Source organism: Gekko japonicus, unplaced genomic scaffold, assembly GCF_001447785.1.
Source record: "Gekko japonicus isolate JY-2015 unplaced genomic scaffold, Gekko_japonicus_V1.1 scaffold1190, whole genome shotgun sequence".
Classification (NCBI taxonomy): Eukaryota; Metazoa; Chordata; class Lepidosauria; order Squamata; family Gekkonidae; genus Gekko; species Gekko japonicus.
In genome coordinates this window covers 508,243-520,988 of record NW_015173159.1, presented here as the reverse complement: position 1 = coordinate 520,988, position 12,746 = coordinate 508,243, and the positions used below count along the sequence as shown (strand labels likewise).

Here is a 12,746-nt window from a genome sequence, read left to right as displayed (position 1 = left end):
GCGAGAGAACGGGGGCAAGAGAGTTACTTGGGGGGGGGGACACTGGGCATGTGGGGCACACACAGGGAGGTCTGTGTGGTCAAAGCTCTCAAGAAATGAAAGGAAATGGCTAGGAGGTGGATAGGGTACCCCTTGGGGAAAACCTAGTCTTGCATATGATTAAATACATTTATTGGGGCTTTTGTGGATTTTTCCAGTAAATCAGTTGCTTTCACCCCTAGGAATCAATTGCTTTTGTTTGTATTTTGAGTAAAAAATAATATCGTTGATTGGTTTTGCCTGTGTCCTTTATAAAGTTTACATCTCCTGTACCTGGCATTTCATTTTATGGCAGATGTGGCTTGGCCCGAGAAAGCAGCTTTTATGTCAGATCCGGCCCTTGTAACAAATGAGTTCGACACCTCTGAGTTAGACGTTTTGGTCCCTTGTTTGATTTCCGGTGCTTTATTCCTACCGTGAAACTGACATGCTGCCGTACTTCCTTCCAGGGTACCGTTCTGGATAGGATTGACTACAACGTTGAACAATCATGTGTTAAAACAGACGAGGGCTTGAAACAGCTACACAAGGTAAACATGGAGGTGGTGTGGCATGGTGTAGTATCCCCCATTTTTCTCTTCTGATAGACTTGATAGAAATCTGAGGGAAGATATTGGCTAGTGGAGGGGCCATGGTTCTCTCAGGCAAAAACTTGGCCTGCAGAAGGTCTTGGATACAGCCCCTGCCGTCTCCAATTAAGGTATCTTGGGCAGCAGGAGTTGAGAGGGGCAGCAGCTGTGGCTCGGTGGTAGGATATCTGCTTGGCATGCAGAAGGTCCCAGGTTCAGTCCCTGGCATCTCGAGTTAAGAGGGTCAGGTAGGAGGTGGTGTCAGAGACCTCTACCTGAGACCCTGGAGAGCTGCTGCCAGTAAAACTAGGCAGTACTGACCTTGATGGACCGGTCTGATTCTGTCTAACACAGCTTCATATGTACATCTGTTGAGATCTGCTGGAGTCCTTTGTGAGTCACTTCTATCAGAGTACATAAGCCTGAGCTAGGTGAACCAGTGACCTTCAGTGACTGGTTTTCGTGGACCTACAAGAGGTGGCGAATGCAACAGATACCACCAGCGCTGTTTGAGACACCTCGAGCAGTGTGGCTGGGTCTTGGGGAGGCGCTTTCCTCCAGAGGCAGAAGCCTTCCTCTGTCACAAGGCTTTCATCCAAGCATCTTGTGACCAGTGTTCCCTCTAAGCTGAGTTAGTGTGAGCTAGCTCACAGTTTTTTAGCCTCCAGCTCAAGCATTTTTGTCTTAGCTCAGGAAGGAAGGCTCCAGAGCAAACTAATTTATGCAGTAGCCAAATCGCTCGCTCACAACTTTAATGCCAGTCGCTCACAAAGTAGAATTTTTGCTCAGAGGGCTCCACAGCTTAGAGAGAACATTGCTTGTGACAGGCAAGATGCCCTTCTGCCAAAAGAAAGCACATCCCCTGGCAAAATGAACCAGCGCGATCCACCCCAGGGATTCCCAGGTTAGCTGCTGACTTAAATATCTAGGGTTTGTTTAATGATCACATCTCACTCCGTTAAGCTATCACTTTTCCCAAGTGTCAGAGCCACCTGTGTATTTTCCCCTCAGATCTCTCTCTCTTTCCCTGGATCCAAAAATTAGGCTACTTGCCGCCATGTTGTTTGCTAGATGTGGATCCTGTTTTAGAGGTAGTTTCATGATACGTATCTTTGTTTTGAAATTGTACTTTTCAGTTCCAGCTTCTAAACCATGTCGGCAATTTTAATTCACTTATGTTCATATTTTTAGGAGAAATCGCTGGGAAATAGCAGAGGTCCATCAGTGGCTATTAGCCACAAGGTATAGATAGGAACTGTTTTCCCATTCAGGGGCAGGGCAGCCTCCTGTCCATCACAGCATCATCCATGGAGAGAGAGTGCGCATGCAAACAGTACTGCTAATGCAAGTGATTCCACCTGTGCAAACAAGCACGAAAGCTGAACTACAGTTAGGCCATTAAATGCTCCATAAGCACTCAGGGTCTAAGCCATTGTCAGTAAGGATACAAGCCTTTACAGGTGTGCTTGTAAGGATTGTCACACATGTGCATAATCGCACCCCCTTATTGGGCATGAAGGAATACTCTTGGGTGGATCCGTTCCACTAGTAGCACTGCTTTTCTTCAGTGAAAGGAGAGGAAGAACCTGTTACATTGGGGAAGGGTCCTTGAACTGGAGAAAAGAGCCACCATTAGTGGAATGGATCTAGGAGATCCAGTCCTCTGTGCTGATGAAAGGCCTTTCTTGGTTTCCTGACCCCTTGGTGCCCAATACCCCAGGGTCAAAGGACCATAATCAAGTGCCCAAGACCCTATCCTTCCATGAATCTGGCTTGCTGACCGTGCTGTAGTCTGCTTTGCAAAGCATGGAAAATGGGGAGGAGGTATCAGAGGCAATATTCAACAGAACCGCTTGGTGGTTCAGATCCTCCTTTGAGTCACAAACACATGAAGCTGCCTTATACTGAATCAGACAGCTGTTCTATCCAGGTCAGAACCATCTTCCCTGACTGGAACTGCTCTCCAGGGTTCTCAGGCAGAGGTCTTTCAGATCACCTCTGACCCGGCCCTTGTTGTTGTTTTTAAATTGGACCTGCTGGGGGATTGAACCTGGGACCTTCTGCGTGCCGAGCAGATGCTCTGTCTTTCCCTGCGACAGCTCTTCTCCAGTGTTGGCTGTGCTCCAGTTTAAATCCTCCGTAAATGTTAAAAAAAAAAAAAGGTTTTGCCAGGATCGACATACTAACTCGCTTCTCTTCTTGTACCTACAGGCTGAACAGTACCAAAAGAAGAATCGGAAGATGCTTGTCATTGTAATTTTATTTGTAGTCGTCATAGTCCTTATCATTATCCTCATTGGTGTAAAAATGCGCTAGGTAGCACTCCAGTGATGACGATCTCTTTGTGTGAGTGCATGGGAGGGGGTGGAATTTGGGGGTTTGTTTGTTTGTTTTGTCTCTGCTATGAATGAGGTGAGCCTACCCTCCTGAAAAGCTGCCTGTGAACGAATGAGTGAATGTATAAGCCCTACTGGTTCAAAGATTGTGCAATGTTCCTGTTTAAAAAAACAACACCTTTTTCTGTTTTACATGCTCAGCGGTGCGTGAGGTTTCCAGAAACGGTTGCATCAATATTGGGACTTTTTTGATCATTGCTACCAGATTAGAGATCTGGTTCGTCATTTAGGCAGCCGAGAAATCTTAAAACTAAAATTAAGGACGGCATAGTTTCCGAAAGTACCCTGATTGATTTCCAATGTTTTGCAGCTGTATGCTTATCACCTGCAGTGTTTTTATGTTACAAGTAATCTTAAAATGTTGTCGACTGTCTAGGATTCCATTTGGATACGATACCAAAAAAGCCCCCCGATAATTTGGAGGTGGGAAAAAAATGCCTTAAAGTTTTTCTGGTTTCACTTAAGCTTCCTCCAGATTTCCACTTTCATATCCCACTCTTGCTTTCTCCAGATTTTTACTTTCGTATTTTTAATAGTATATAATAGAAGTGAAACCTTTAAAAACGGCAGATAATTAAGACCCTCCAATTTCATACAGCCTGCTGTTTTCCCTCCGCCCCCCGGGGTGGCATTGAGAAATGTAAACGGGATCCAAACTGTGATCAAGTACGATCGATGTAAACAGTTAAAAATGACTTTCCAAGGTTCGAGTAAGCAGAAGTGTAACCCTACCCCGCCCCACACCCCACCATCATGTACCGTTTTCTCATTAAGGCTCAAATTGAAAGGAAATTTCTTTCCTGCCCCCCCCTCTATTTACATATGCATCTAAGCATTTCTGATTATAAGAAGTTTGGCTTATTTCATCCTGTACTTACTTGCAGATAACTGAATGGCAAAAAGCATGATGCTGCCCACGCATGTAACAAACTGGATGAAGTAAGCTGGTTGGTGAGGGTTTAAAAAAAAATCTGCCAGAATCATCTCCCATAAGAGAAGAACTCTTGCCCTTCGCTGTCCGGCTGCAGAGGAGACGCAAGAGAAATTCGGGGCGGGGGGTGGGGAGCTCTTCAGATGTGATTTAAGTGCTGTTCTACTGTATGTCAGGATTCCTTGGTTCTTATACACATCCAGTGACTGTGCAGAGAGATGACTTTATGCAGTGGAGATATTATTTTAGCAGCTTAATGGGACCCTAGAAATGCTGTGCAATTTTAGGGGCCTCGGCTTGAATCCTGTTTTTGTTTTGTTTTTTTTAAAAAAGCATTCAGTATTGAATAATTTATTTAAAGCGTGCCGTGTTGTCTTTTTCCGTTTCCCTGTTGCTTCGTGCCCTCTCCTGACAGAGAGCCCAATCAGTAACAGTTGTCTTATGGGACTCTGCCCTGGCTCTTCCCCTCACTCTTTCTACCAGTCAGCTCTTCGTGCTGTTTATACCAGAATTAGTCTTCCCAATTAGGGATTAAAGAAACATTCCACCAGTAAGGTCTCCCTCCGTTTTGTCCAAATGGGCGGGTGTTGCGCAAGAGCACTGAGCGCTGTTGTCAGGCTATCGCAGTTCGTTGTGAGCATCACCCTACTTCGCAGCGATTGATCTCCCTTCCCGAATCCGAACAGTGCTGATGGGGGCAGATCTCCATGTTGGCTGATGTTGGTGGCTGATGCACTGAAGTCCCTGTACTTACCACCACTCACACCATTTAGGGGGCAACATGGCCCACTGTCAGCTTAAAACACAACAGGGAGTTAAGAATGGCTTCAGCCAATTTTTTGTGCGCCCGTATACAAGTTGCAGCATATTGCAGTACTAGATGGAGGAACCTCTTCTACAAGCTGGGAAAGGCTCAGTGTTTTTGCTAGTGGCGAATGCTGGGATATACTGTCACTTTCCCTTGAATTGTTCCCCCCGATTGCAGTGAGTTTGCATGGCATGGGTCGGACGTGGGTAGGTGAGGCCGCGTCTGCTTGGCACGCAGAAGGTTCCGAGTTCAATCCCTGTCACCTCCAGTTAAAAAGATCAGGTGGGAGGTGGTGCGAAAGACCTCTGCCTGAGACCCCGGAGAGCCACTGCCAGTCTGAGTAGACAATACTTTGATGGACCAAGGGTCTAATTCAGTAGAAGGCAGCTTCACGTGTTGATGTGGTCTTACCTTCTGGGCAGGGGCTTGGGTTAGATAGCCACTGTGGCCACTTCCTTCTCTCTGCATAAAAAACTGGGCTCCCTTAGGCTGGTGTTTTTGATTCTAAGGCTCAGGTCCCAGAGAGTGGGGCGATAAAGCCAATTCCTAGACGAGACTTACTGGAAGGACAACAATACTAGGAAAAAGGTGAAGGCGGCAGGAAAAGGGGAAGACCCAAGATGAGATAGCTTGACTCCGCGTAGCGGGGAGGGCGGGGTATAAATCAACCCTATAAATAAAATATAAATAAATAAAATATAAATAATTTTTTAAAAGGAAGCCACGCTGTTCAGTTAGCAGGACCTGAGCAAGGCTGTTAACAATAGGGCATTCATTAATCTGTAGGATCACCATAAGTGGCTTAATAGCACGTCGGACCAATGCTCCCTCTAAGCTGTGTAGTCTTGTGAGCAAAAATTCTACTTTGTGAGCTACTGGCATTAAAGTTGTGAGCGAGCGATTTGGCTACTGCATAAATTAGTTTGCTCTGGAGCCCTCCTTCCTGAGCTGAGACAAAAATGTGTGAGCCGGAGGCTAAAGAACTGTGAGCTGGCTCACACCAACTCAGCTTAGAGGGAACACTGCATAGGACACACAGAGAGACTGTTCTGCTTTGGGCTGCAAATGATGGAGCTCATAGGATAGAATGGTCCCATAGAAAGCAACGAACATTCCTATGCGTAGAAAACTAGTGAATCCTGAAAAAGGAGTAGACGATAATCCTTTTTTAGCTTTCTACATGGAGGGAGATTTTGGAGCAGCGTTCTGTCCCGTGAGTTCTCTCTCACCCACCATCTGAAATGGTGCACCTCCGTGGTGGTTCACCTTCTCGGTGACAACAGTCAGCTGAACATTTTGAGGAGGGGGAGGGCATTAATTTCTCTCCGTCTCTGCCACCATCTCTGATCAACTCCGAGAAACCTTTCGCGAAGAGGGGTGTGCACAAACGCATCAGGAGCCCATATGTGCAGAAACCCTAAGCGATGCAAATTGTTGTGCCTGTGTCAGTAAGACTGTCTTTTAAATTCAGTAGACTTCTTCCCCAAAGAGCCTGCAATCTAATTAGCACAGGAGACGAGTCACGCTACGTGTGTTCAGATTTCATTTGGGGAATGAACGAGAGGGGAAGGGCGAAGCAAGCATTTTGCATATGGCTTCTAATCTCGAAGCCTACAAACGACTGAAACGTTCCCGAGACTCAGGCCTTTTCCCACTAGGGCTGGAGGCGTAATGAACGCTTGCTGATCACCTTGCTGCTCAGTTATCACCTTTCTCAACTGCAGTATTGCATAATATAAGGTACTGCAGCAACAACGGATATCATGCTGAAGCATTCTTGTGTACTTCCTTAATTTATCTAGTCTTAAAGCAGTATGTCATAAACCAAAGGGAGGGGGAATAACCCAACCAGAGGGGTCTTTGTTTTTTGGATTTTAAAAAAATTACCCAAATATATTTAATTGTGTAAATATTGGTGCATTTTCGTACACTCACAGCTTGTGTACGTTCTCCGACTTGATCGCTTTGCTGTGCAAGTAGCGTCTGGATACTTAATTCTGCATTTTGAAAATCTTTTATTTTTTAAAAGCCGGTTTCCTAATGATCTTGGGCCAAGCTAGTATAATAAATGTGATCCATGGGCTCTACTGGTAGCAGGAGCTCCTTTGCATATTAGGCCACACACCCCTAGTGTAGCCAATCCTCCAAGAGCTTACAGAGCTCTTCTTACTGGGGCTACTGAAAGCTCTTGGAGGATTGGCTACACTAGGGGTGTGTGGCCTAATATGCAAAGGAGCTCCTGCTACCAGTAGAGCCCTGCGTGAGCAAGGTTCAAGTCCAGCAGCACCTTAGACACCAATGAGATTTTCAGGGCATCGGCTTCCGAGAGTCAAAGCTGCCTCTATCCGATATCTGATGAACGGAGCTTTGTCGAAAGTTTATACCCTGGAAATTTCAGTGGTCTTTCAGGTGCTACCGGACTCAAACCTTGCTCTCTTCTACCACAGACTGACATGGCCATTCTCCCGACACTATGATTTAGGTGGTCCTTAAGGTATTCTTTCGAGTTTTGTTTGTTTTAAAGCAGTTTGGTGCATCTATGAGAAACACCCATTCCCGAAGCATTGACCTGAATGGCCCAGGCTAGCCCAATCCCCTTAAATGTCGGAAGCTAATCAGGGTCAGCCTTAGCTAGTATTTGGATAGGCGGCCTGCAAGGAATACCAGGGGCATGACGCAGAGGCAGGCGATGGGAAACCAGCTCTAAAAAATGTCGCTTGTCTTAAAAACAAGTCTAGCTCACCGCCTAGTGGTGCGTAACGCTAAAAGAGCTAGAACTTGTGGCTGCCAGACAATCTTAGGTTCTCCTGGCTATCCTACACACAGTGCCACAGGATAATTATTATTATTACCCATCCCAGGTTGCTTTGGGCAATTTTTCTTGTCCCTGATTCATTCTGACTCTTCCAGCGGCTGTAGAGAAGTTGAATCTCCACTGCTCCCAACCCACCTCCCCCATCTGCTGTTCCTTTGATCTTTAAAAGAAGACTTGAAGGTCCTAACGAGGGATCTCCTGCTTCATGGCTACTTTGGCTCTTAGTCACAGGAGCAAAGTCAGGGGCAGCATTCGGTAAAGACATTTTCCTTGCCCACCTGGTCAAAAACATAAAGCTGTTTTAGGGAAATGCCGATTTGGGAGAGGAATGAACTGTGGAAAGTAAATGGCTGTGAATCTTGCTTCGTATCTCTAGCTTTTAAAATACACAAGAGCCTAGAAACGAATATTCAAAAAGCAGGATGCACAAGAAGAAGCCAAGAAATCAAAGGGGTATAAAGGGGGCAGATCGTTACAGGGAAGTCTGAACTAATCATTAATCTTGTAATTGCAAATTGCCTGTTAAAGGTTAATCTTTACTACGGCTTCTTGAAGATGGGTGTGGGCAGAGCGATGTAGATGTCAAAGGGGGAAGGACATTCTAGTCGAGAAGACAGCTGGGAGAATTTGCACAGGCATTCTACTGGGTATGGGGGGACCATAATACAGACTCATCTCTGAGACATCTGGCAACTTGTTTGCAGAGTTTTCCAAGGCTCTGTGGAAAAGCCTTCTGAGGTTTCATTTGTCTGTCGTACTTCATCCACTGATAAGTATATAATGCACTGTGTTTTCTGAAGGTTCAGACAAAATCTGTGTTTGCTCTGATAAAACTTTAGCTTGGTTTTGAACAATCCTAGTATCTGAGGCGGTGGACTAAATGTAAGATATGTACATTCCAAAGGAATTTGCCATCTTGAGATCCCTTGTGTTCGGGTACCGTAGTTTCAGTGGAAGGCTGCTACAGATTTAAGGAGAAATGCAATAACTTTTAAGGGATCTTCCTGCTACTTTTCACATTTTCCAGGCAAGCCATGTTCTAGGGGCTGTATTAAACACCAGCGTGATGGTCACTCGGCCTAGAGGTCGTCCCATTTCGTGATTAATGCCTAAGACCGGTGAAGCAGCAGTGAGGTCAAATATGAGCAATGAGATGGCAGAGATGTGATGGCGACGGCCATATCTGTTTGTGCTTTGGTCCCTTCTGTGGCTTTTTGTGTCGCTGAGACGACATTATTAACTCTCCTGAAATTCTTTGCAGTGAATCCCGTCACTGTCCCGTTTGTTTCCTTGCGGTCACATCTCTATAGTAAAAATTCTGTTCCTGGCTAAAGTGAACTGCAAATTTTGATCTACGAAGCAAGGCCAGTGACTAGTATTTACCCTTCTTACCAGTTGGGGAGGCTAAAGCTGAAAGTGGCCAGCTCCTTTTGTCAGTATGATTTCAACAGAGGCTGAAGGGTGAAGAGAGAGGTCACGTTCTGAACAGCGGTCACCCATAGTGCGAATGTGGTTCATACATGAAACTCTTAATGCTGGTTCAGTTCTCAGTCTGGCTTCTGCCCTGTGCTGCAGGGAGAATCTCTGTGTTTGTTGTTTTTAAATTAAATGGCATGTATTTGTATATGTGCACCCAGCACCCTTCCTTTCTCACTCTAATAGGGAGCGCATCTTAGCATGGGTGGCTTGTTCCCTCTGGTCAGGAGGCGGGTCTTAGCTTTAACATCCTGTCTCCCCCCCCCAGTGTGAGCGAACCTCTTTTTCAGTTCATCGCCTCGTTAGGGAAGGAGTACAGGCCGTCAGGAGAGCTTCTTTCCTTCTCCAGACTCCCTGCTCTCCTTTACTGTTAGGGGGTTACATCACTTTGCAGAGTGACAGAGCCAGGAGCCCTGTCCATCAAAAAGGGGGCGTCTGCCTTTTCCATGAGATCTCCAGGTAGTTCTAAGAGGAGATTCCAGTGTTCACGCCTAAGGTCAGCTCAAGGCATCTTTCAATCGCTCTCAAGGAGTTTGCCATTGTTCCTTTTTGTCTCCAAACCATGAAATCCCGGGGAGACAATCCTGGCATACAATAGATGTCCACAGGGCACGGAGAATCTACCTGTACAGGCAGTCCGGCTAGTTGTTTATCTCGTACCAAATGCCTGTACAAGGGGGGAAGGTTTTTCCGTTTGCTTTGAGCATGTGGTTGGGATGGTACATCATTCAGGCGCACAGCGAACATTCCACAAGGCACGACAGCCCGCTCTTACGCGTGGCACTGTTACGTCAGTCACATTTGACCGAAATGCTTGGGTTAGAAGAGATCTGAGAAGCAGGCGCGTGGGGGTTCAGCCTCACCATACATATGTTACCACAGAACAGAGATCATTGCCTTAATTGATGCAGCCTTTGATCGAGGAGATGTAACCAACAAAAAATTATGGTAGCTGTTCCTGCCCGACATGGGATAGGCTGCTGTTGAACATCACATGCTAAGGTGCCCTCCAATGCTCCCTCTTAAGGTGTGGAGTCTTGTGAGCAAAAATTCTACTTTGTGAGCTACTGGCATTAAAGTTGTGAGCAAGCAATTTGGCTACTGCATACATTAGTTTGCTCTGGAGCCATCCTTCCTGAGCTAAGACAAAGATGTGTGAGCCTGAGGCTAAAAAAACTGAGCTAGCTCACACTAACTCAGCTTAGAGGGAACACTGGTGCCCTCCCATTCAGAGGAAGAACTGGACATTGGACTTAGTTTGAAAGTTCCTTCTACTTTGAGTTTGGGATGTCATCCCACCCTCAATTGCAAGGAAAGTTAATGGTGAATGGCTCATCCTTATAGGTCAGGTTTCCCCACGGGCACCATGGCGCCTGCCAGCACATTCCCCTGCCGCTCATCAAGCTGTTCAGAAAGTGGACAGGATCTTTCTAAGGCAGGGCTTGTTATTGGCTGCCATCTTACAAGTGACATGGCTGCAATACAAGCCATTGCTACTGGAGGATGAGAAAGACTAAGAAGTATCTTGTCTTGAGGTTACATTCCTCCTCCATTTTTTCCTCCTTTTATTCCTCTTTCTCATTTCCTACCCCCATGCTTTCCGTAATTTCTTTTATTCCCATTCTTTTGAGAGGTGAGGTATTGGGGTTGGTTCTGCCTCCGGTGGCAGCCATTTTGGGTTTAGCTCCGCCTCCTACAACAGCCATTTTGGGGTGGCATACAACATCCCCTTTCAGAAATTCCAAGGACCCTGCAGGCTCCAAAAGTTTGGAGCCCCCTCTTACAGACCAGCTTCTTTTTCTGGTCTTAGCTATATTTGCCATTTTCAGGTTTACATATGTTTTCCGGTTTGTGGCTTGGGAAGGGTTGGAAATAAGAGAATGATTGCCACTGGCAGAAACTGGAAGTTACCAATGCTCCCTCTAAGCTGTGGTCTTGTGAGCAAAAGTTGTACTTTTTGAGCTGTAAGTGGCTACTGCATAAATTAAGTTTGCTCTGGAGCCATCCTTCCTGAGCTAAAACAAAAATGTGTGAGCCAGAGGCTAAAAAACTGTGAGCTAGCTCACACTAACTCATCTTAGAGGGAACACTAGAAGTTACCTACCTCCTGACTCTATGGGAGGAATGCTAAGATGCTCTCTTTACTTCACAGTTGAAGGAACTTCCACAGCAAGTCCAATGTTTTAGCAACAAGAGAACTCCATGAATATTTTGAAAACACTTGAAAGTTTTCATTGAGCACTGATAGCAGCAGTAGGTTGACAATGTCATCAGCGCTGGCCAATAGGCGCCCCAAAGAACTCCATCCAGTCCCATGTTATAGCCTATGCAAAGTAATGTTTTGCTAGAGCAGAAAATTGTCTTTTGGTCAGGGGGCAGCGAAGATACTTCCAAACCACCTTGGCTACACTGAAACATCTTAATGTTGATTTCACCCTAAGAACACGTGGTCCGTTGCTTTGCCTACCTTTACTGCTGATAACCATACAGGAGGGTCAGATGGGATTTTTATTCTCTTATTTACAAAGGACAAGGTTTGAGAAGCCTGCCTGACCCTCAGATGTAATAACCTCCTTTTGGCTAGAGGGATCTGACCCCCTCAAATTCTCTAAAAAACATAAATCTTAAAATGTGTTCGGTTTTGTGTATTGTTCACCAAGATGTGCCTGTGGAAGAGTAAGAATAAAACAGAACTACTAGTTCATAAAGAAATAATAGCATTAATGGCATTTGGTATTAAGTTATCAGTCTTAAGAGTCCGAATACCACTTTGTGGTAAGGAAGCATCGCCTGCCCTTTTGTTGTTTAAGTGTTCTGAAATCTGTTTTCCTTGAAGTACCACAAGAAAATGTAGCTTTAACTGTATTTTGGCTGTTTATTCTTTCAAACACACTGGGTTGGTGGGTGGGGGGCTGACAGTCCAGTTTAGATCTTGGGCTCATGATGCACACAACTCTGTGGGAATGTTGGCACCTCCTTTTTCTTCATTGTTAAGGAAAGTTTACTCAAAACAAAGCTTCAAGGCATGTATGAAGCTTTCCTAGGTAATGGAGCAGGCTCTATATTCAGAGCTCTGTATGCACTCGGATACATCCCACTTGCTTTTGCATCATGTAAAATGGACATTCAGTTCTGTGACGTGTGCCCCCCCCCCAACCAGTAGGCATCCCTAACGTCAGATCTCTGCCTAGTGCTTTATTGTGTAGGGTCTTCAATGAAAGCAGGTATTTGTTTCGGTTCACCTCTTCATAATGACTTGGCTACCTGAATCTGTGGCACACCCAACACAGGGGATCTCATGATTTATCCAACTATGTACAGTATATTTTCTTCCATTTCCTCTGTGAAAAATTTGTAATGTATGAATAAACCATTAAAATCCCACGCTGATGTGCCAGATGTGATGTTGTGTTTAAAGCCCTCTTTGGGGGAGTATTTTCCAAATATCTTACCAAGGGGCTCTACATTGGTTGCATTTTGGCCATGGGTGATGCCCATCTGCTTGGATTAATTATGAACCTCATGATATTGTATTTTTTAAATGATGTAAGCCACCCCAAAGGAGCTGCGGTGGCTCAAATGGTTAAGACACTGAACGGCAGGCTGTGGAAGGTCGGTAGTTCAGCAGTTCGAGACCCAGGGTGCCGCATGACAGAGTGAGCTCCTGTTTCTACCCCCAGCTCCTGCCAACCTAGCAGTTCGAAAGCAAGAA

At 45.5% G+C, this 12,746-nt stretch overlaps 1 protein-coding gene across 1 annotated transcript in view; it reads left to right on the top strand.

Moving 5' to 3' along the window:
- Positions 1 to 4,996, top strand: part of STX16 (syntaxin 16) — a 31,186-nt gene extending 26,190 nt beyond the window's left edge. Inside the window, 2 exon segments of the mRNA XM_015422453.1 lie at positions 489 to 569; positions 2,820 to 4,996. Coding sequence (XP_015277939.1) covers positions 489 to 569; positions 2,820 to 2,924 — 186 coding nt within the window. The 3' untranslated portion in view covers positions 2,925 to 4,996.
- Positions 4,997 to 12,746: the final 7,750 nt, after the last annotated feature.